Source organism: Nerophis lumbriciformis, linkage group LG12, assembly GCF_033978685.3.
Source record: "Nerophis lumbriciformis linkage group LG12, RoL_Nlum_v2.1, whole genome shotgun sequence".
NCBI classification, from domain to species: domain Eukaryota; kingdom Metazoa; phylum Chordata; class Actinopteri; order Syngnathiformes; family Syngnathidae; genus Nerophis; species Nerophis lumbriciformis.
In genome coordinates, this window is record NC_084559.2 from 24,736,845 (window position 1) to 24,761,118 (window position 24,274).

Here is a 24,274-nt window from a genome sequence, read left to right on the forward strand (position 1 = left end):
TTATGATGTGCAGTAATGTTTTCTAATGACCGTAAGTTTTGAACTATACAAAGTATTTCAATGGTTGGAATCTGCGCTTTTGCATGATTTACCAGTTGCTATGGTAATCTAATTAGTTATTATGGTCATCTAATTAGTTACTATGGTAATCTACGTCACAGCAGCTCAGATGAGGCACCAAGCAGTGTGGGCGGGAAGCGTTTCCACAGACGCGGAAGGAGATTTTCACAACAAAGTTCTAAAGCTTAGTGATATATAGAGTAGAATAGAATAGAAAGTACTTTATTGATCCCTGGGGGAAATTCAGCAAATAACAGATGTATCAGATTGTAGGTGGGTTTATTTTGTTCATATTTCACTGTTTTGTTGCGTTTCACTTGATTGTAAAATATGTCCATCAAAAGGGAGTGTGACGTTCATATTTTGTCAATATTCAGTGTTTTATCGTTCATAGAAAAATGTAGAATGCCATTACGTTTTTTAAGGCGGTCTGTCATAACGTTTTTAGCATTCAATCAAGACATTATTGTGAGGTTTTGTATTAGTGTTCCTAAAAATAGATATACCGGCCCCCAGACACATTTTTTTCTCTAAATGTGGCCCCCGAGAGTGCTCTAACCCCAACCCTAACCCTAACCAAATAACTCTAAATTAAGTCGTTGTTACTTAGAATATGTTCCCCATACTAAAGTGTTACCAAAAACATATAGCTTTGTCTTGAATTTGAAAAAAAACATTTTATTTTTCACTAAAGAAGGGTTCGGTGAATGCGCATATGAAACTGGTGGGGTTCGGTTCCTCCAACAAGGTTAAGAACCACTGGTTTAGGGTGTGATGAGGGGGCCCTTCAGGAGTCTTGTGTATGGGGCCCCTAAATTAGCAACTAAACTATAATCTGGCTCATTTTCAGTGTGTAAAGCAGATTTTTCATTAAAATGTGCACTGTCCTACAAATAAAAGTAGAAATTAAAGCTGCAAGCAGCGATGGACGGGACCGACTTTGAGGGCTCATAAAATCCAAACCGGAGCAGTAATTAAAACTCTCATCAACTTTTAATCAGAAGGGTTCAATCTCTCTCCTGTGTTAATTTGAAGCCGACACGACAAACGCGCTCAGAGGAGATAATGTTTGAAAAATGGTGACTGTTTTTACTCAACTTTTGTTTTGAAGGTCGAATTGCAAACTTCCTGTTGATTTTTGCCGGGGGTTGTCAGTGCATGAAATACAGGTCTAAGTGAGACCTACATAGAGGTTTTTGTTTCATGTCGCTACGACATTCCTACTGGGAGTTACAGGCAGTTGTGTTTGTGTTTTCTTTCTAGGGGGCGCTAGAACGCAATTTTGAGTTTTGGGGTTTGGTTTTTTAACCAATTTTCGCCAGTCCTGATGTGTGTGTCCATATTGGTGAGTTTTGAAGCATGTTGAGGGGGTCAAATTACAGCTCAAAGAGGCGGCGGTATAATAATAAAACGCTAAAAATTCAATGGGGTCCTCTGCAGGGGCGCCGAAAAGGGGGTGTAAAGGAGACGGATTCTAGGGGCCCATGATGGAGGGGGGCCCATAATTGTATGTAAAATAGCATAAAAAAATGTTGCCGCTGTGTTGGGGGCCCTGTAAAGATTATTTTCATGGGGCCCAAAATCCCTAGCGGCGCCCCTGGTCCTCTGTCCCAAAGGAACTCGGTCCCTAAAAATGTCTACGTAAAAGATAGTGGTGTTGGTATTGGTGATACTGGCCCTGTAATTACTTGGTATTGAGTCATACCAAAATGTTTGGTATTTTGGTGGAATTTGTGTTTAGTTGAATTCTTTATCCAAAATTACTCTCTTCTAAGTGATGCATACGCACGTTTAACTGATACGCCAAGGGGCGTGATAGCATAAGTCACAACGTGTGGATTGGAATGTACTATATTTTGTTACGTCCCTGTCTTTATTTCCTGGTTCGGTAATGCAACGTTCATTCACCTCGGTTACGCCGTTGTGTCCATTTAGTCTGGTGCACGTCGAAACCAACGTATCGTGTAATACGCGCATAACAGGTGTAACGTGTTCTTAGGGAAATGTTATGCGGTACGTTTGTTTTTTTTAAAGCGGTTGTTTTGATAACCGCTTTTTCCGACGCTACGCCTGTGACTTGAACGCAATCCAGTGCACTCTGCCAGCTGGCTGCATGTCGGCGTGATGGGAAGGAGGAGGAGGGAGGGGAGGGGAGGGGGGAGTGAGCTGTGTTCTCCCCAGTCTTGTTCAGCCATGTTAGATTTTTCTGCTCTCCACTAACGATGAGCGAGGAGCCATGGCCTTGTCATTGAGCGGAGACGATGAGGAATATGATTCAGAGTCCGAACAGGTCAGAGAACAGCTTACACAACTACTATTATTTTATAATGTATTTTACAATAATTCAAGCTTAACGCTATTTTATGTTTTTTTTATTTTTTTTTAAACGCGGCGTTGTTTTCGCGCAATTAACGATCTATGATCACTTGCGTTTACCGAATCGCTGTGAGAAATGCGTGGCACTACGGGCTTTTTTTTTTTTTTTTTTTTGCGGCTTGGTAATAGTGCACAGTAACGTAATGGCAACCGTTTAGTTGAAAGGGATCCGTTCAAAGCACGGCGTCCTCTGTGGTCACCGTCTATCTGCTGAGCACTGACCCATTTAGCCCTGTCCACCTCCTGAAAACAACACAAGTTTGGTGACATAAAAAGAGTCACATGTCACATGCTGCTACTACTTTGTCTTGTTGCCTCCATGTGCTGCCGCTACCCCCGTGTTTCGTATTGGAAAATGATGCATTTCATCACACTTCCTTAAGTTGCACTGTCTTTTAAGAAGGCATCAAGCCAAGTGTTCTCAAAAGCACTGAAAGCAAGGGGCCGTAGAAAGGGGGGGGATGGGGAGAGGGAACAATGAAGTGTGTCTCCTTCTGTTGCATGTACAACATTGGTCCTAACACAACCAAGTTGACCCCTTGTTTACAATAACACAAGTATTACCTCCCATGATGCACTGGAAGGAACATGGCTACTGTATCAAACTCCATGTGTGTCAATAGAGCAGTGTTTTTCAACCATGGTCTGGTGTGCCGTGGGAGATTAAGTAATTTCACCTAATTGGGTTAAAAATATTGTTTTGTATAATCCGCAAGTAGCATGCCGTTGAGTGTCTGTACTGTCCGGAGCTCGGCAGAGTAACCGTGTAATATTCTTCCATATCAGCAGGTGGCAGCAGGTAGTTACCGCATTTTTCGGTGTATAAGTCGCTCCGGAGTATAAGTCGCACCGGCCGAAAATGCATAATAAAGAAGGGGAAAAAAGCTATATAAGTCGCACTGGAGTATAAGTCGCATTTTTTGGGGAAATGTATTTGATAAAACCCAACACCAAGAATAGACATTTGAAAGGCAATTTAAAATAAATAAAGAATAGTGAACAACAGGCTGAATAAGTGTACGTTATATGAGGCATAAATAACCAACTGAGAACGTGCCTGGTATGTTAACGTAACATATTATGGTAAGAGTCATTCAAATAACTATAACATATAGAACATGCTATACGTTTACCAAACAATCTGTCATTCCTAATCACTAAATCCAATGAAATCTTATACGTCTAGTCCAGTGGTTCTTAACCTGGGTTCGATCGAACCCTAGGGGTTCGGTGAGTCGGCCTCAGGGGTTCGGCGGAGGTCAAAACACACCCTATCGGCGTATTACGGATACGGCAACAGCTGACTGATTTGCAAGTGTGTAGTTTGTTGTGAGTTTATGCACTGTGTTGGCTTTGTTGTTTGAACAAGGTGATGTTCATGCACGGTTCATTTTATGCACCAGTTAAAAAAACATGGTAACACTTTAGTATGGGGAACATATTCACCATTAATTAGTTGCTTATTAACATGTAAATTAGTAACATATTGGCTCTTAACTAGTCATTATTAAGTACTTATTAAAGCCTTATTCGGCATGGTCTTATTATAACCCTGACCCTAACCCTAACCAAATAACTCTAAATTAAGTCTTTATTACTAAGAATATGTTCCCCAATTGTCCAAATAACTCTAAATTAAGTCTTTGTTACTTAGAATATGTTCCCCGTACTAAAGTGTTACCAAAAACATATAACTTTGTCTTGAATTTGAAAAAACAAACATTTTATTTTTCACTAAAGAAGGGTTCGGTGAATGTGCATATGAAACTGGTGGGGTTCCATACCTCCAACAAGGTTAAGAACCACTGGTCTAGTCTCTTACGTGAATGAGCTAAATAATATTATTTGATATTTTACGGTAATGTGTTAATAATTTCACACATAAGTATAAGTTGCAACCCCCGGCCAAACTATGAAAAAAACTGCGACTTATAGTGCGAAAAATACGGTATTTGCTTTGTAGATGTCGGGAACGACGACGGTGGTTTGTCGCGATCGCAATATGCAGGCGACAGCTGGGGGGCAGCGTACAGGTAAAAAGGTATCTAAGGCCCCGTTTACACTAAGCTAAGGTTAAGGCTAAGGTTATCCAGGGCAAATCACACCTAACGTATTTTTCGGAGTATAAGTCACTCCGGAGTATAAGTCGCACAGGCTGAAAATGCATAATAAAGAAGGGAAAAAACACATATAAGTCGCACTGGAGTATAAGTCGCATTTTTTGGGGACATTTATTTGATAAAACCCAACACCAAGAATAGACATTTGAAAGGCAATTTAAAATAAATAAAGAATAGTGAACAACAGGCTGAATAAGTGTACGTTATATGAGGCATAAATAACCAACTGAGAACGTGCCTGGTATGTTAACGTAACATATTATGGTAAGAGTCATTCAAATAACTAACATACAGAACATGCTATACGTTTACCAAACAATCTCATTCCTAATCGCTAAATCCGTCTACGTCTAGTCCAGTGGTTCTTAACCTGGGTTCGATCGAACCCTAGGGGTTCGGTGAGTCGGCCTCAGGGGTTCGGCGGAGGTCAAGACACACCCGACTCATCGTGTAAATACAAACTTCTCCCTATCGGCGTATTACGGATACGGCAACAGCTGACTGATTTGCAAGCGTGTAGTTTGTTGTGAGTTTATGCACTGTGTTGGTTTTGTTGTTTGAACAAGGTGATGTTCATGCACGGTTCATTTTATGAACCAGTTAAGAAAACATGGTAACACTTTAGTATGTGGAACATATTCACCATTAATTAGTTGCTTATTAAATTAGTAACATATTGGCTCTCAACTAGTCATTATTAAGTACTTATTAATGCCTTATTCGGCATGGCCTTATTATAACCCTAACCCTCTAACCCTGACCCTAACCAAATAACTCTAAATTAAGTCTTTGTTACTTAGAATATGTTCCCCGTACTAAAGTGTTACCAAAAACATATAACTTTGTCTTGAATTTGAAAAAAACTAACATTTTATTTTTCACTAAAGAAGGGTTCGGTGAATGTGCATATGAAACTGGTGGGGTTCCACACCTCCAACAAGGTTAAGAACCACTAGTCTAGTCTCTTACGTGAATGAGCTAAATAATATTATTTGATATTTTACGGTAATCTGTTAATCATTTCACACATAAGTCGCTCCTGAGTATAAGTCGCAACCCCCGGCCAAACTATGAAAAAAACTGCGACTTATAGTCCGAAAAATACGGTAATTGCTTTGTAGATTTCGGGAACGACGACAGTGGTTTGTCGCGATCGCAATATGCAAGCGACAGCTGGAGGCAGTGTACAGGTAAAAAGGTATCTAAGGCCCCGTTTACACTAAGCTAAGGTTAAGGCTAAGGTTATCCAGGGTAAATCACACCTACCGTATTTTCCGGAGTATAAGTTGCACCGGCCAAAAATGCATAATAAAGAAGGGAAAAAACATATATAAGTCACACTGGAGTATAAGTCGCATTTTTGGGGGAAATGTATTTGATAAAACCCAACACCAAGAATAGACATTTGAAAGGCAATTTAAAATAAATAAAGAATAGTGAACAACAGGCTGAATAAGTGTACATTATATCAAATCAAATCAAATCAACTTTATTTATAGAGCACATTTAAAATTTACCACAGGGGTAGCCAAAGTGCTGTACAATGAACAGGTTAAAAGATAAAACGAGTACCGAGCAAACACAACACAATACAAACAGAACACGATAAAAAATAAATAATTAAAATAGAATTAATAAAAACATAAAAACATAAAAACAGGATCACAGCAGGGTATATGAGGCATAAATAACCAACTGAGAACGTGCCTGGTATGTTAACGTAACATATTATGGTAAGAGTCATTCAAATAACTATAACATATAGAACATGCTATACGTGTACCAAACAATCTCATTCCTAATCGCTAAATTCGAGGAAATCTTATACGTTTAGTCCAGTGGTTCTTAACCTGGGTTCGATCAAACCCTAGGGGTTCGGTGAGTCGGCCTCAGGGTTTCGGCGGAGGTCAAAACACACCCGACTCATCGTGTAAATACAAACTTCTCCCTATCGGCGTATTACGGATACGGCAACAGCTGACTGATTTGCAAGTGTGTAGTTTGTTGTGAGTTTATGCACTGTGTTGGTTTTGTTGTTTGAACAAGGTGATGTTCATGCACGGTTCATTTTATGCACCAGTTAAAAAAACATGGTAACACTTTAGTATGAGGAACATATTCACCATTAATTAGTTGTTTATTAACATGCAAATTAGTAACATATTGGCTCTTAACTAGTCATTATTAAGTACTTATTAAAGCCTTATTCGGCATGGCCTTATTATAACCCTAACCCTGACCCTAACCCTAACCAAATAACTCTAAATTAAGTCTTTATTACTTAGAATATGTTCCCCAAGTGTCCAAATAACTCTAAATTAAGTCTTTGTTACTTAGAATATGTTCCCCGTACTAAAGTGTTACCAAAAACATATAACTTTGTCTTGAATTTGAAAAAAACAAACATTTTATTTTTCACTAAAAAGGGTTCAGTGAATGCGCATATGAAACTGGTGGGGTTCCATACCTCCAACAAGGTTAAGAACCACTGGTCTAGTCTCTTACGTGAATGAGCTAAATAATATTATTTGATATTTTACGGTAATGTGTTAATAATTTCACACATAAGTCGCTCCTGAGTATAAGTCGCAACCCCCGGCCAAACTATGAAAAAAACTGCGACTTGTAGTCCGAAAAATACGGTAATTGCTTTGTAGATTTCGGGAACGACGACAGTGGTTTGTCGCGATCGCAATATGCAGGCCACAGCTGGAGGGCAGCGTACAGGTAAAAAGGTATCTAAGGCCCCGTTTACACTAAGCTAAGGTTAAGGCTAAGGTTATCCAGGGCAAATCACACCTAACGTATTTTTCGGAGTATAAGTCGCTCCGGAGTATAAGTCGCACCGGACGAAAATGCATAATAAAGAAGGAAAAAAACATATATAAGTCGCATTTTTGGGGGAAATGTATTTGATAAAACTCAACACCAAGAATAGACATTTATAATAAATAAATAAATGGGTTGTACTTGTATAGCGCTTTTCTACCTTCAAGGTACTCAAAGCGCTTTGACACTACTTCCACATTTACCCATTCACACACACATTCACACACTGATGGAGGGAGCTGCCATGCAAGGCGCTAACCAGCACCCATCAGGAGCAAGGGTGAAGTGTCTTGCTCAGGACACAACGGACATGACGAGGTTGGTACTAGGTGGGGATTGAACCAGGGACCCTCGGGTCGCGCACGGCCATTCTTCCACTGCGCCACGCCGTCCAATTTAAAATAAATAAAGAATAGTGAACAACAGGCTGAATAAGTGTACGTTATATGAGGCATAAATAACCAACTGAGAACGTGCCTGGTATGTTAACGTAACATATTATGGTAAGAGTCATTCAAATAACTATAACATATAAACCAGTGGTTCTTAACCTTGTTGGAGGTACGGAACCCCACCAGTTTCATATACGCATTCACCGAACCCTTCTTTAGTGAAAAATAAAATGTTTTTTTTTTTCAAATTCAAGACAAAGCTATATGTTTTTGGTAACACTTTAGTATGGGGAACATATTCTAAGTAACAAAGACTTAATTTAGAGTTTTTTGGACACTAGGGGAACATATTCTAAGTAACAAAGACTTAATTTAGAGTTATTTGGTTAGGTTTGGTTTACCATGAATTGATTAACATGGACCCCGACTTAAACAAGTTGAAAACCTTATTCAGGTGTTACCATTAAGTGGTCAATTGTACGGAATATGTACTGTACTGTGCAATCTACTAATAAAAGTTTCAATCAATCAGGGTTAGGGTTAGAGGGTTAGGGCCAGGGTTAGAGGGTTAGGGTCATTATGAGGCCATGCCGAATAAGGCATTATTAAGCACTTAATAATGACTAGTTAAGAGCCAATATGTTACTAATTTGCATGTTAATAAGCAACTAATTAATGGTGAATATGTTCCCCATACTAAAGTGTTACCGTGTTTTTTTACTGGTGCACAAAATGAACCGTGCATGAACATCACCTTGTTCAAAGAACAAAACCAACACAGTGCATAAACTCACAACAAATTACACACCTGCAAATCAGTCTGACTTCTGCTGTTGCCGTACCCTTAATACGCCGATAGGGAGAAGTTTTTATTTACACGATGAGTCGGGTGTGTCTTGACCTCCGCCGAACCCCTGAGCCCGACTCACCGAACCCCTAGGGTTCGATCGAACCCAGGTTAAGAACCACTGATATAGAACATGCTATACGTTTACCAAACAATCTGTCACTCCTAATCGCTAAATCCGATGAAATCTTATACATCTAGTCTCTTACGTGAATGAGCTAAATAATATTATTTGATATTTTAACGTCATAGTCACCTCCGGTGTTGCTTTGTGTGCAAATTCTTAGATTAAATTTATCTCAACTAGGGCTGGGCGATATGGCCTGTTATTAATATCTCTATATTTTTAGGCCATGTCACGATACACGATATATATCTCGATATTTTGCCTTAGCCTTGAATGAACACTTGATGCATATAATCATAGCAGTATGATGATTCTATGTGTCTACATTAAAACATTCTTGTTCAAACTGCATTAATATATGCTCATTTTAAACTTTCATGCAGAGAGGGAAACCACAATTAAGTCAATTTACCAAAACTGTATTTATTAAACAGTTATTAAGCAGTGGCACAAACATTCATGTCATTTCAAAACAGAAAGTGCAAGATTGTCAGAGACATTTTAAAACAAGCTATGAGTGCACTTTTGTGCATGATGTCACTAAGATGACATATTAAAACAACACTAAATTAAAGTGCACTTTTTGTACAGAATGCAACTACAATAAAAATGAGCTGCATAATAGCAAATCAAATGGTTTATGTCCTTCGCTATGTGGTAGGTTCTTGCGGACGTTATCTCCTTCTGTTGTTGACTATTTTTTTCATACGGTGTTGATCTGGAAATGGTTGCTTCGGCATTTTGTGGGCATGGCACCGAACAAAGATGTTGACATGCGGAGTTTCACGCACTCTTCATTCTCTAGTGGGTGACTTTTCAAATGATGCTACAAATTAGCAGTAGGTGCTACTTTTTGTAGCAACGCTTTTGCCGCATACTTGTTCGACATCTTCCCGCTTGAAGCCAAACCACCGTCAGACGATGGACCCTGTGCTGTTTTTCTTAGGGATTCATTCTTCCTTCATTTGTTACCAGATTCGCACCTTCTTTCTCTCGTATTACCACTCGCAGCATGGGTAACATTAGCATCACAGCTAATGTTACCAATGCTGCTACCTGTCTGCTCCGCGAGGGCGTAAGGCGCGACAGTATGTGACGTATGTAAGAAGGTGCGCTTGTTTTAAGTCTCCGTGAGAAGGAGAGACAAGAAAGAGTGAAAAAAGCCTGTAGTGTAATGCCCACAGCTAAAAGCAACTGCGTGAGAACATTTACTCGAATATCACGATATAGTCATTTTCTATATCGCACAGAGACAAACCCGCGATATATCGCCCAGCCCTAGTTAAGGCTAAGGTTATCCAGGGTAAATCACACCTAATCTTATCCTTGTCCACACAAAACAATGCCACCGTCCGCCGGCACAACGCGACCTCGTACGCATGCGCGGAAAATGCACACGTCATAGTCACCTCCAGTGTTGCTTTGTGTGCAAGTTCTTAGATTAAATTTATCTGAACAATATCCAGTGTTGTGGTATTTCAGTTACCTGGACTCTAGTGTGCTGTGGGGCCCTATTTTAGTGAATCACACCTGAGCCATCATAAATTAATCAAATTAGACACGTAAACAATGTGATAAAGAGCATTTTACATCAATCAAACTAGGGATCTAAATATCTGGTCTGGACACTCCTCACTCTTTTGCCTTCCCCTTCATTGTCCTTTTGTTTTTGGTGACTTTATATACTCTGGACCTAGACGTTGAGTCCGCGACATACATGGCAAACAGTAACTGTAGTCTGCTTTGCCAGTCCAAATGCATTCGCTGTTTTCTGTAGTTTTCCCCTCGATGGCCAGGTAATGCAAAGCACACGCTACCTTTTTTATCACATGCACGGGAGCGCGCATTCTTGTTGACTCTCCTTCGACAAATGGACAAAGTTTTTTGCTAAGTACAATCACAGCTGTTATTTTGCCGTCTAAGAAGTGTTGTATCCGAAATAGCTGCAATCGCTCTCTCTTAAGGTATTCATGTGTGATTTGCACAAGCGTCTGTACATGTAGAAGAATGAGAAACACGGGCATGTCTGGATGACTCGCCTCCATCTTTCCAGTGGTTCGCTCCGAGTTACGAAACCTGCTTTATTATGAAGCTGGCTGTGGCACGTTCTTTCTGGCGTCACTTCCTCTCTGAACTCAGTTTGTAAACAATCAATGAGTCCATACAAAGCTAAGTGCCGGAGATTCAAGAAATACACGGTGCACTTAGCCGTTTAAAAATTTGTCCGAGCAGGGGGACCTTAAATGTTGGTTTAGTGTGGCTAAAACAGGGCTTAGGCTAAATATTTATTCGTTTAAGGGGTTAAACGACTTAGTATAGACATGGCCTACTGCTTAAACCAAAAATAAACAAAAGGTGAGTGCCCCTAAGAAAAGGCACTGAAGCTTAGGGAAGGCTATGCAGAACGAAACTAAAACTGAACTGGCTGCAAAGTAAACAAAAACAGAATGCTGGACGACAGCAAAGACTTACACCGTGTGGAGCAGAGACGGCGTCCACAAAGTACATCCGTACATGACAATCACCAATGTCCACACAAAGAAGGATTAAAAACAACTTAAATAGTCTTGATTGCTAAAAACAAAGCAGGTGTGGGGAATCGCGGTCAAGGGATACATGAAACTGCTACAGGAAAATACCAACAAAACAGGAAAAGCCACCAAAATAGGAGCGCAAGACCAGAACTAAAACACGACACACAGGAAAACACCAAAAAACTGAAAATAAGTCACAGAGTGATGTGACAGTAGACCTACTTTGAGTCAAGAGCTATATTGATGCATGGTTGGTTATGGTTTAAAGTCATACCCAACAATTGTGACAACGACTTTTTACTGTCAATATCTGCTGCTGAGTTTCATTTTTTTAATGTTTTCTGCTGGTGGTGTGCCTCCGGATTTTTTCAATGGAAAAAAATGTGTCTTGGCTGAAAAAAGGTTGAAAACACTGCAATAGAGCATCCATGTTTTTACATTCGTCTTCCCATTCAATGTTTTTTGCAAAATGCATGTAAAACAGAAATTCCATTAGCCACATCCCATACAAAGCATGGTTGTGTTTACATCCGTGCTCCTGTAGGTTTTTAAAATATACATCCATGGAATACAAATGCATCTGCCTACTTGTAAAAGTGGGAGGGAAATGCTAACATGCGTAATCGTGCTTCATCAAAAATGAATCCGCAACAACCTGATTAAAATGAGTCATCATTTGACAGCATTAATTATGGCTAGAATGTGCAAAAGGCTTTTGTTGACCCAAATCACAAAAATAAGACATGCATTGAGCACTTTAAAGCAAGTTGTTACCTCATCACATATATAAATCATTTTCGACACGGGTGTCAAACTAATTTTCGCCACATCGCAGTTAGATAGGCCATTTGTAACTGGGAAACTATACAAATGTATCATCGCCACATGATATAATTACACAATTGTCCCTATGATTTGAATATTATTATGCTGTATGTTAACAAACTAACTAACAAATGGCTTTACAATCATAAGTCAAGGTTACAAGCAGATATTTTGAAGTACAGCTTTTGTAGATTTAATTAAGAAGAGTTCCAATTAAAAAAATGCTTGGAATAGCTTTTTTGCATCAAATAATATTGAGTTAAGAAGAGCTGCAATTGCATGTGATACAATTGTTTTTTTTCATAATAGTAACATATAGCAAAAATGACAAAATGCCTTATTGACACACATTTCCAGGTATTTGCGGGCCACATAAAATGAGATGTAGCTCCCGGTCATCAAGTTTGACACCTGTGCTTTTAACTATAACACTTTATTACAAAAAAATAGTGTGGATGCTTAAAACTCATAGTAATAAGCGGGAGTTTTAAGTTCATCGTTTTTTTTTTTAAATGTAAATGTAATTAAGAAGAGTTCCAATTAAAAAATGCTTGGAGTAGCTTTTTTGCATCAAATAATATTGAGTTAAGAAGAGCTGCAATTGCATGTGATACAATTTTTTCTCTTTCATAATTGTAGCATTTAGCAAAAATGACAAAATGCCTTATTGACACACATTTCCAGGTACGGTATTTGCGTGGCCACATAAAATGAGATGTAGCCCTCAGTCATCAAGTTTGACACCTGTGCTTTTAACTATAACACTTTATTACAGCTAATTAGTGTGGATGCTTAAAACTCATAGTAATAAGCTGGAGTTTTAAGTTTATCGTTTTTAAGAGTAATTATTTTTGGATAATCAATGTTCATACCCACAAACAGTGCGTCATTTGACCTTCTCCGTTGGGTACTGTACCGTTGTCCTATTGCATTAAGTTCCATGAGCCTTTTGACCACCTTTCTTTTAAATCTATGCTGAAAATAAAATATATAGACCATTCATGTGCTCATAGGCATCCTTTCAACGATGTACGGTATATATACAATTGGCCAATGATAGAGCTTTTAATTCTATGGTTATATTGTGATAATGCATGATGACACACCCTAACTGTGTCCCGTAAATTTGACAGCAACAAGCAAACTAATTTGTCCTCAATCCACTGATGCGTCCTTGCTAGTGAGCTAGCGGCTAACGTCCCTCCACAGTGCAAAGCCACTTCTAAGTCAGCAATCCTTGCCTCCATGGCAGCAAATAAACTATGTTTATTACAAGTATCATCCCTGGAGGACGAGGAATAGCTGAACATGCTACACTACACACAATGGGAGGATAAGTTAACCGCTAACCGCAAGCCAGAGCTCTCGAATGAAAAGAAGGGTAGGCGGATCGATACAAATATCGACAGTAACGATACCAAGTATGATATCATTATATGGTTGAGACTAAGTACAGTGGTTGGATTGATATTTTTTATTATCAAAAACATTTGTTGTCGTTTTTGTTATTGTTTACAAATTCAACAAATAAGCCGCGAGACACATGAGGGCTTTAAGAACAAAAAAAACGAAAGGATTTAAATTTAGAGACAGTAGTAGGAAATAATTTGAATATTTAATTGATATTGTTACACCACCATCTTTTGTTTTTGTTAGATATAATTGTGATCGAACATTTAATCATGCAATGATGTTGAGCATTTGAAGTTTTAGTATTGATATGGCCAACACCACGCCTGTACCTACTAGGTATTGGATAGATACCCAATTTGTAGTATCCCCAAAAACTAATGTAAAGTATCCAAACAACAGAAGCATAAGTGCTTGTTGCATTTTAACAGGAGTGTAGATAGAAACATGTTGCTGCAGACAGTAACCAGATATTAATGGTAAATTACCAAATACAGTAGATTAGGGCTGCAACTAACAACTAATTTGATAATCGATTAATATGTTGATTATTACTTCGATTAATCGATTAATAATCGGATAAAAGAGACAAACTACATTTATATCCTTTCCAGTATTCTATTGGGAAAAAACACCATACTGGCACCATACTTATTTTGATTATTGTTTCTCAGCTGTTTGTAAATGTTGCAGTTTATAAATAAAGGTTTATAAAAAAAATAATTAAAAAAAACAAAAGTAGCCTCTGCGCATGCGCATAGCATTGATCCAAAGAATCGATGACTAAATTAATCGCCAACTATTTTTTTAATCGATTTAATCGATTACCGGTAGTTGTTGCAGCCCTACAGTAGATTAATAATACTTTTGACAAAATAATACAGCTGGGAACTCCATATATTGTAAATTAGGAGCCCTTCTAAGGAGGCTGCAATATATATCACAATATGGATTTTTGGGCCATCATTAATGTAAAGACAACTGATACCTGCTTTAAGGATCACATAGCATTTCCGTATGTTTGAAACTACAATCGATTGCCAGAAATTGAAACCTTGCAGCTTCATCTCTTCAAACAATGGTAATGATAATGATAATGGGTTGTACTTGTATAGCGCTTTTCTACCTTCAAGGTACTCAAAGCGCTTTGACACTACTTCCACATTTACCCATTCACACACACGTTCACACACTGATGGAGGGAGCTGCCATGCAAGGCGCTAACCAGCACCCATCAGGAGCAAGGGTGAAGTGTCTTGCTCAGGACACAACGGACATGACGATGTTGGTACTAGGTGGGGATTGAACCAGGGACCCTCGGGTCGCGCACGGCCATTCTTCCACTGCGCCACGCCGTCCCTGTGTCAGGCAAATAGAGAGTTTGCTATTGGCAATGCATGAAAACTTGTGCACCCCAGAGATTATTTTGACATATCAAAGCTACAAAGTATTTTAATTTTGGCACAGTGCACGCTGCACCCATGTGAAAAGAAATAATATAAAAAGTAGCTGTGGTATTGGATGACATTGTATCGGACAGGTGTACACAAACTATCCATCTTAACTTCTCCAGAGGGCTAATAAGGAGTGTTTGTGTTCAACATGAAGGGACATGTTGTTCACTTCAGATAATCAAAGCAGCATAAATGATCTAAGTTTACTTTTTTTTGGCTGAGTCAACTGAAGCTGGACCGGCTTTTGTTTTCTTCTTAGGTAGTGCCACCTTAAACACAATGCTGGTTTCTCGTTAGCCTGGAATGTCTTGATTGGTGGGTCTGTTGACAAGACACCGTTTTGGCTCAACTCAGTTAACAGTCGGGAATTTGGATTGCACTCAAGAGACATGGCTAACTTGCTCAAGCAGTTTATCTCATTTTTATGCAGGAGACTGTCAACAAACCCAGATGAGTGGCAGTCAAATAGTGAGCAATAAGTGTACAGCTCCACTAGTGGACATTGGAGTGTTACTTTCAAAGGCAAAATTAAAGTATTGCTAGAAACATAATTTTATATGGGACTTTATTGTATTATTATTATTGTTCCAAAAAGCATAAAACACCACCAGAATTAGAGATATTACTTCACGGTGGCAGAGGGGTTAGTGCGTCTGCCTCACAATACGAAGGTCCTGAGTAGTCTTGGGTTCAATCCCGGGCTCGGGATCTTTCTGTGTGGAGTTTGCATGTTCTCCCCGTGACTGCGTGGGTTCCCTCCGGGTACTCCGGCTTCCTCCCACTTCCAAAGACATGCACCTGGGGATAAGTTGATTGGCAACACTAAAATTGGCCCTAGTGTGTGAATGTTGTCCGTCTATCTGTGTTGGCCCTGCGATGAGGTGGCGACTTGTCCAGGGTGTACCCCGCCTTCCGCCCGATTGTAGCTGAGATAGGCTCCAGCACCCCCCGCGACCCCAAAGGGAATAAGCGGTAGAAAATGGATGGATGGATGGACAAGTCAAAGTAATGAAGCTTAATGTTACGCTCATGACTTGGTGTAACTAAACATTACCCTATAAGATGAAGGCAATTGCATTTTATTGATATTTGAAATGTATTCAATGTTTATAAATGAATATTTAAATATCCATCCATCCATCCATCCATCTTCTTCCGCTTATCCGAGGTCGGGTCGCGGGGGCAGCAGCCTAAGCAGGGAAGCCCAGACTTCCCTCTCCCCAGCCACTTCGTCCAGCTCCTCCCGGGGGATCCCGAGGCGTTCCCAGGCCAGCCGGGAGACATAGTCTTCCCAGCGTGTCCTGGGTCTTCCCCGTGGCCTCCTACCGGTCGGACGTGCCCTAAACACCTCCTGAGGGAGGCGATCGGGTGGCATCCTGACCAGATGCCCGAACCACCTCATCTGGCTCCTCTCGATGTGGAGGAGCAGCGGCTTTACTTTGAGCTCCCCCCGGATGACAGAGCTTCTCACCCTATCTCTAAGGGAGAGCCCTGCCACCCGGCGGAGGAAACTCATTTCGGCCGCTTGTACCCGTGATCTTGTCCTTTCGGTCATAACCCAAAGCTCATGACCATAGGTGAGGATGGAAACGTAGATCGACCGGTAAATTGAGAGCTTTGCCTTCCGGCTCAGCTCCTTCTTCACCACAACGGATCGATACAGCGTCCGCATTACTGAAGACGCCGCACCGATCCGCCTGTCGATCTCACGATCCACTCTTCCCTCACTCGTGAACTATTTAAATATACTAAATGTAAAAAAGGGAATAAATATTCAAAATAAGATCATTAAATGAAATCTAGTTTGGTTACGCCATCATGAGCGCAACACAAGGTTGTAAAAGTTTCAACTACCGTATTTTTCGGAGTATGGGTTGTACTTGTATAGCGCTTTTCTACCTTCAAGGTACTCAAAGCGCTTTGACACTACTTCCACATTTACCCATTCACACACTGATGGAGTATAAGTCGCACCGGAGTATAAGTCGCACCTGCCAAAAATGCATAATAAAAAAATAAAAAAACATATATAAGTCGCACTGGAGCCGGCCAAACTATGAAAAAAACTGCGACTTATAGTCCGAAAAATACGGTACAATTCAATTCTAAATAAGATGTCAAAAGCAAACTGAAATCAAATACACACAGCTTAAAGATTGATCAATACCTATTTAAATTTAGTAATACATAAATATGATGATTTATCAAAATATAAAATAAATATACCTGAACAGAACGCTCATGATGGTTACACCAAAAAGTAACTCTATGAATCGCGTTTTTCCAAGTTTTTTGGGCATTTTTATGCTATTCCCAAGCATCTGGCGCAGTGGAAGAATGGCCGTGCGCGACCCGAGGGTCCCTGGTTCAATCCCCACCTAGTACCAACCTCGTCATGTCCGTTGTGTCCTGAGCAAGACACTTCACCCTTGCTCCTGATGGGTGCTGGTTAGCGCCTTGCATGGCAGCTCCCTCCATCAGTGTGTGAATGTGTGTGTGAATGGGTAAATGTGGAAGTAGTGTCAAAGCGCTTTGAGTACCTTGAAGGTAGAAAAGCGCTATACAAGTACAACCCATTTATCATTTATCATCTCCTTTTTTATTAGCGTTGATTTTAAATAGTCAAACTAATGCATATTTATATATGCATGCCCTAGTAAACAAAAAAAAAGTCATATTTATTTTGATTGTTACATTTTGAAGTACATTTGTGCACAATGTACCCATTACCAGAGCTGTACACATAAAGAAGGCATATTTGTAGTACAACAATAGGTGGATGCTCACTGTAAAATATAAACCTCTGCAATATCATTTTTCATGCATCCCCTGCAGTCATTTAAAAATCATATCCACCAGCAGCTAGGCGAGCGTGTTGCCTAGGTAACGTCCCCAGTTGGAATAAGAAGCTCTGTAATACCCTGTGATTTGTCTTTTTTTTTCTCACTGATTTAGCATCCTTCCACAGCAACCATAAAAGGTATTAGGAGATGAGAGCAATTCACATGAAAATTATATTTGAGCGAAGTGTGTCACATGTTGTAGTCGTCATTCTCCTTTCTGTTAATTTAGTTTGTTTTGATGAGTCACTTAGTCTGAGTGTAATTCATCATTCTGCTTTAGAGGATCACATTGGTCTCCTGCGCACAGAGATTGGAAATACACAATAATGGCAACAACGAGTTAATTTTACATTCGATTGTAATATTCCTCAGATGTATTTATAACCCTGCCTTGTGTTACACTCTTGCAGCAGCGTGCAGCCAATCGTCCGAAGCCCAAGATGGCGACACCGTCGGCTGTTAAGCTGCCGTCCAGTCGCAGCTCATCAGGAGCCAGACGAAGGAGAACGCGTTGCCGAAAGTGCGAGGCGTGCATGCGCACCGAGTGCGGGGAGTGTCACTTCTGCAAGGACATGAAGAAGTTTGGGGGTCCTGGCCGCATGAAGCAGTCCTGCATTATGAGACAGTGCATAGCGGTGAGTCAGCAATTATTGATTTGAATGGTAGAGGTGACACTGTAAGCAGACTCCCCCATTAAGTCACCAATAAATGTGTGTAAGTAATACATACGAAACATAAGAGTTGTGTTTTACAAAAAAGCATTTTAAAATAAATGTTTTTTCCCCCTCTTTGCACTCTCCCCCCCCATGCAGCCTGTTCTGCCTCACACAGCGGTGTGTGTAGTGTGTAAGGAGGCTGGGAAGGAGGATACACTGGAGGAAGAGGAGGACAAGTTCAACTTCATGCTCATGGAATGTTCCATATGCAATGAAATTGTCCATCCCAACTGCCTCAAGGTACAAAGTAGCAGCCTGCGAACGGCGGCTTTTCCCCCTCACTCGGATCACTCATCTGGTGACTCATTAGTTTGAGTTAGTCGTATGCCAGGAATGCGAGGTCACTATAACATCACGGGAGTTACTCAGCAGTTTTGAATGAAGGTGTTTGAGCAAGAACGAGGGATGTTCCGGTCAGGGGTTTATACTGCCGATTCCAATACCGATTGTCCGTAAGTGAGCTCAGCCGATACAGATATAATAACTTAAAATGGTTAGTACTTTGGACAGTTTTACAATATCAACACAATATTTAAACCTAAAATGTTTCCATTAATTGTTGTTAAGTACTTTGGACAGTTTTACAATATTAACACAATATTTAAACTAGTGCTTTATTCTATTTTGTTACCGTATTTTTCGGAGTATAAGTCGCTCTGGAGTATAAGTCGCACCGGCCGAAAATGCATAACAAAGAAGGAAAAAAACATATATAAGTCGCACTGGAGAATAAGTCGCATTTTTGGGGGAAATTTATTTGATAAAACCCAACACCAAGAATAGACATATGAAAGGCAATTTAAAATAAATAAAGAATAGTGAACAACAGGCTGAATAAGTGTACGTTATATGAGGCATAAATAACCAACTGAGAACGTGCCTGGTATGTTAACGTAACATATTATGGTAAGAGTCATTCAAATAACTATAACATATAGAACATGCTATACGTTTACCAAACAATCTGTCACTCCTGATCGCTAAATCCCATGAAATCTTATACGTCTAGTCTCTTACTTGAATGAGCTAAATAATATTATTTGATATTTTACGGTAATGTGTTAATAATTTCACACATAAGTCGCTCCTGAGTATAAGTCGCACCCCCGGCCAAACTATGAAAAAAACTGCGATTTATAGTCAGAAAAATACGGTGAATACAATTGTTTGAGCAAAACAAAGTCAGTATTACTCAGTCGTCCAAAAACAACTATCTACTACTCGACTTGATCACTTCAATGTCGATAATATACTGATACTACTACTACCAATTTGTGGATCGATCCGCCCTCCCTTTACGTGTCGTGCACATGCAGTGTTGGGACTAACGCGTTACTGTAACGCCGTTAGTTTCGGCGGTAACTAGTAATCTAACGCGTTATTTTTTATAATCAGTAATTCAGTTACCGTTACTACATGATGCGTTACTGCGTTATTTAACGTTATTTTTTATGTAGTATCAGCTAGAAACAGAAGATCTGAGTGTGTTTTATTGGAGCGCTGCGGTGTCGTCCTTCTGATTCTTCTTGTGTCACAAGCCGGAGGCGCGCTGTGTGTGTGTCTGGGTGTGGATGTGGGGAGGGGGGGGTGTCTGTGTTTACCAACAACGGAACCGCAGTCCAGTCGAGTGTCTTAAAATGGAGATATTCTCAATTCTTTTCTTTTGTCGAACACAAAGAAAATTACATTTTAGTTAAATGTAAGTTGTGTCTTGGATCAAAGATTCCGTCTACTGCCCAAAACAACAATTCAAATCTGCCTGGTTAGGCTTTGTGTATGTCTCGTGTGCCTTCCTTAGGTGTCGCCAGGTTTACAGCTATGTCGTTATTATGCTGTTTATTACTTATGTATGTTATGTTGCAGCTATTTAAAATAGTTTTATCAATTTGTTCTGGCCTGAAATAAATTGGCCCTTTGAAACATATATTTGTCTTTGTGTGTTGTATGTAGACCACATTGCTTAGCAGAGTTCAGTGATGCAAATGCATGTCAAGTTGATCAACAGATTGTATTATTCTCCAGTGCAATAACAGTACTGAAATGAAGGCTAAAAGGGCATTAAATGGGAGCTTTTAAAAAAAAAAAAGAAGAAGAAAAAAAAGTAACTTAATAGTTACTTTTCACAGTAACGCATTACTTTTTGGTGTAAGTAACTGAGTTAGTAACTGAGTTACTTTTGAAATAAAGTAACTGTAACTAGTTACTGGTTTTCAGGAACTAACCCAACACTGTGCACATGTGACAATTCTGACACACCAACAGTTATCTAATTCGCTCTTTAGACTCTTGTTAATCCACTTGAAAATGTCCTGTCAATAGCTGCTTACTTTCTGCTGCCTTCTACACTTCTTAAACTTTACTAATCACTTATTTCTTGTTGTTGTTTAAAGCTAGCTTAGCGGTTAGCTTGGTTATTAACATACCTGCTCTCGGTTTGTAACCTGTTTAGCCTCACCCTCCAGTGATAATGGTAATTAAGAAACCAAGAAATGCAGTTTGTTTGCCGTAATGGAGGTGATTACTGAGGGGAGCAGCTCTACACTGTTTATGGAGACACATAACTAGCTGCTTGTCAGCCAGGAGACTATAAATAAATATGTCAGCCAGAAAGGATCTGTGTTTGTGATCGGTATTAATCGGCAATGGTGATTATGTACTTTTTAACGAGAACGGCTGATACTGCTCAGAGGCCGATGGATTGGCACATCCCGAGCAAAACACCACTCTTTAACCTGATGTTTTCATAACCTGAGCATGACATCACCCAGTGCTTCATCACATCATATGGATAACTCTAACAAGACAAAACCAAAATTTTGTGTGTGTGTGTGTGTGTGTGTGTGTGTGTGTGTGTGTGTGTGTGTGTGTGTGTGTGTGTGTGTGTGTGTGTGTGTGTGTGTGTGTGTGTGTGTGTGTGTGTGTGTGTGTGTGTGTGTGTGTGTGTGTGTGTGCAAAATGTCACAGCATCACAGTTTCTTAGTAAACCACCACACCCTAATGTTAATTTGTGTATAAACAGAACAGGTTATCCTTAATATAGCGCAGGCATGGTCAAACCAGTTCAACAAACTGCGTCGGTCTTTTTACCGCGTGCTCCCACTTTGGTATCGCTGACAGTGTCATGTCTAACATAACAGTCTTAACCTCACCCACTTATTTTGCACGTCATTGTTGGGCAAAAGTCACTTTTTCTTTTTCTTTGTGGTACTTGCATCAATGCAAACTGTGCACAGAATGCTGTTTAAGCTTTTTATTTTTATTATTCTCAGGTGAGCGATGCCTCTGGCGTAGTCAACGACGAGCTCCCAAACTGCTGGGAGTGTCCGAAGTGCAACCATGCTGGAAAGAGCGGAAAAGTGAGTAGAAATATTTGGGAGGTGTTGGATAAGGAAACTTTGAGATTAAATTTGAGATTATTCTTCGGTATTTTTACTCAAATAGTTAGGTGAGCTATTAAAAAAGCAGTACTACTTTCTGTATTTAAAGGGAAACTGCACTTTTGGGGGAATTTTCCTTGTTATTCACAATCTCTGTATGAGACAAGAACATTATCTTTTCTGTGCAGTCTAAATCGTTAAAAAAAACTGCTAGCAAGAAGCGGCTAAGAATGCAGGTTCAAAAAAGAATTCGAAAACCTTCAACATTTTATATACATGCTGTAAGTATGTATGTGATGTAGTAACAGGTTCATGATAACATGTACTTTTAACAGTATTTTAGGCATTACCAAAACTTATTTTTTCGACGCATTGATTTTACAGAGCGCATAGCAACATTCTCTATATCCATCAACAACAGCAACTACTACTAATCATATCAGATTCTGTGAGAGCCAACAATGTTTACTCTGGGACAAATTATGATCCAGAACCTTACCTTTTTGGGTCTCACTACAAGGAGGATGATCGACAAGTTTTATATCCTGGGTGCTCGGCAGATCCAGCTACACTGAAACTTTAAGCTTTATGTAGCAGTTTGCTAAGTTGTAAATAAGAAATACAAACATAATAAAACAGTATTTACAATGTCCACTCTCACTGGGATGCCGACTGATTGGATATTTGTATCTTTTAGCAATAACCCCTTGTAGGCCGGGGCGATATGGCCCAAAATAAAAGCTCCAATTTCCCCTACTTTTCAAAGAAACCATCAAATACAAATGGCAGAGATAATTCAAAACATATTTTTCTTTTACTTGATCAGAAACTTGTACCTTAGATTTTTTGTAGGAATTACACTGCACACTGCAAAAAGTCAGTGTTCAAAAACAAGAAAAAAAAAATACAAAAATTAGGGGTATTTTATTTGAACTAAGCAAAATTATCTGCCAATAGAACAAGAAAATTCGGCTTGTCAAGACTTTCCAAAAGAAGTAAAATTAGCTAACCTCAATGAACCCAAAAATACCTTAAAATAAGTATATTCTCACTAATAACACATGCACTTTTCTTGGTAGAAGACAAATGAGACCTTTTTGCTCAATATGTTGAAAAATATTCTAAATTAAGTAAATGCTAGTGTCATTATCTTGACATAATGATATGCGCTCGGCATCATGATTTTCTTTTTTCATGCTTGAAGTAAGAAATTATTACTTTAGAAAAGTAGTTTTATACTTGTGAGTGTTAATGGCACAGCTTTGCATCAGTTGATATTCTAGTTTCAAGCAAGTTTTACTCAATATAGGTCATCAAATCTCAGCAACAAGCTGTACTATCTTACTGAGATAATTTAGGACCAAAACCCTTAAAACAAGTAAAACACTCAAACATAAAATCTGCTTCGTGAGAAGAATTCTCTTATCAAACAGAAAATAAGCAAATATCACCCTTATTTGAGATATTCAATCTTACGTAGATTTCAGTTTTTGCAGTACATACACTGCATTTTACTTTTAGCAGACGTCTAATTTGTATTACCGTATGTTTTTCGTTGTAGATCAGATATACATTTGTACTTTTTATGGGATATTTTTTAAATAACTAAATTAAGAGCTTCCTTTTGGAAGCAATACTTCTGTTCACAAAATTGTTGCCTTGTACATTGTATGCAAATAAATAATAATCTCTAACATTGAGATCAATAAAGTGCAAACTTAAAACTTCTGTCTTGAATAAAGTGCTTATGTAACTAAAAATGTAGTATTCTACATTGTATGCAAATGAATAATCAAGTAAAACTTTGGGAGGACTATAGTTTGTTTCAGTAAGTTGATAAAGGCAGGCTTTATCATTCACACAACTTGGCGGCGTGAAGAGCGACTACTTTAGCGATCACTCTGCGCATTATTCTTCTTTTTTATCATACGTGGTACCATCATACATACCGTATTTTTCGGACTATAAGTCGCTCCGGAGTATACGTCGCACCGGCCGAAAATGCACAATAAAGAAGGAAAAAAACATATATACGTCGCACTGGAGTATAAGTCGCATTTTTGGGGGAAATGTATTTGATAAAATCCAACACCAAGAATAGACATTTGAAAGGCAATTTAAAATAAATAAAGAATAGTGAACAACAGGCTGAATAAGTGTACGTTATATGAGGCATAAATAACCAACTGAGAACGTGCCTGGTATGTTAACGTAACATATTATGGTACTAGTCATTCAAATAACTATAACATATAGAACATGCTATACGTTTACCAAACAATCTGTCACTTCCGATCCGCTAAATGTCGCCTCTGGTATGCGCCCCGCTAGCGTCCTTTCTTTCTGCTGCTCGATTGCTGTTCT

At 39.3% G+C, this 24,274-nt stretch overlaps 1 protein-coding gene across 5 annotated transcripts in view; it reads left to right on the top strand.

The window, feature by feature from the left end:
• Nucleotides 1-2,189: 2,189 nt before the first annotated feature.
• The window catches only part of kdm2ba (lysine (K)-specific demethylase 2Ba), a 47,089-nt gene continuing 25,004 nt past the window's right edge, over nt 2,190-24,274 (top strand). For 2 of the 5 annotated variants that reach the window (XM_061986152.1, XM_061986155.1), the window contains exons 1-4: nt 2,190-2,350; nt 18,228-18,452; nt 18,630-18,773; nt 21,803-21,889. In XM_061986152.1, the coding sequence (XP_061842136.1) occupies nt 2,297-2,350; nt 18,228-18,452; nt 18,630-18,773; nt 21,803-21,889 (510 nt within the window). In that variant the 5' untranslated portion in view covers nt 2,190-2,296. The remainder of the gene's footprint in view (nt 2,351-18,227; nt 18,453-18,629; nt 18,774-21,802; nt 21,890-24,274) is intronic. The other 3 variants (XM_061986156.1, XM_061986157.1, XM_061986154.1) reach the window with 2 other exon arrangements.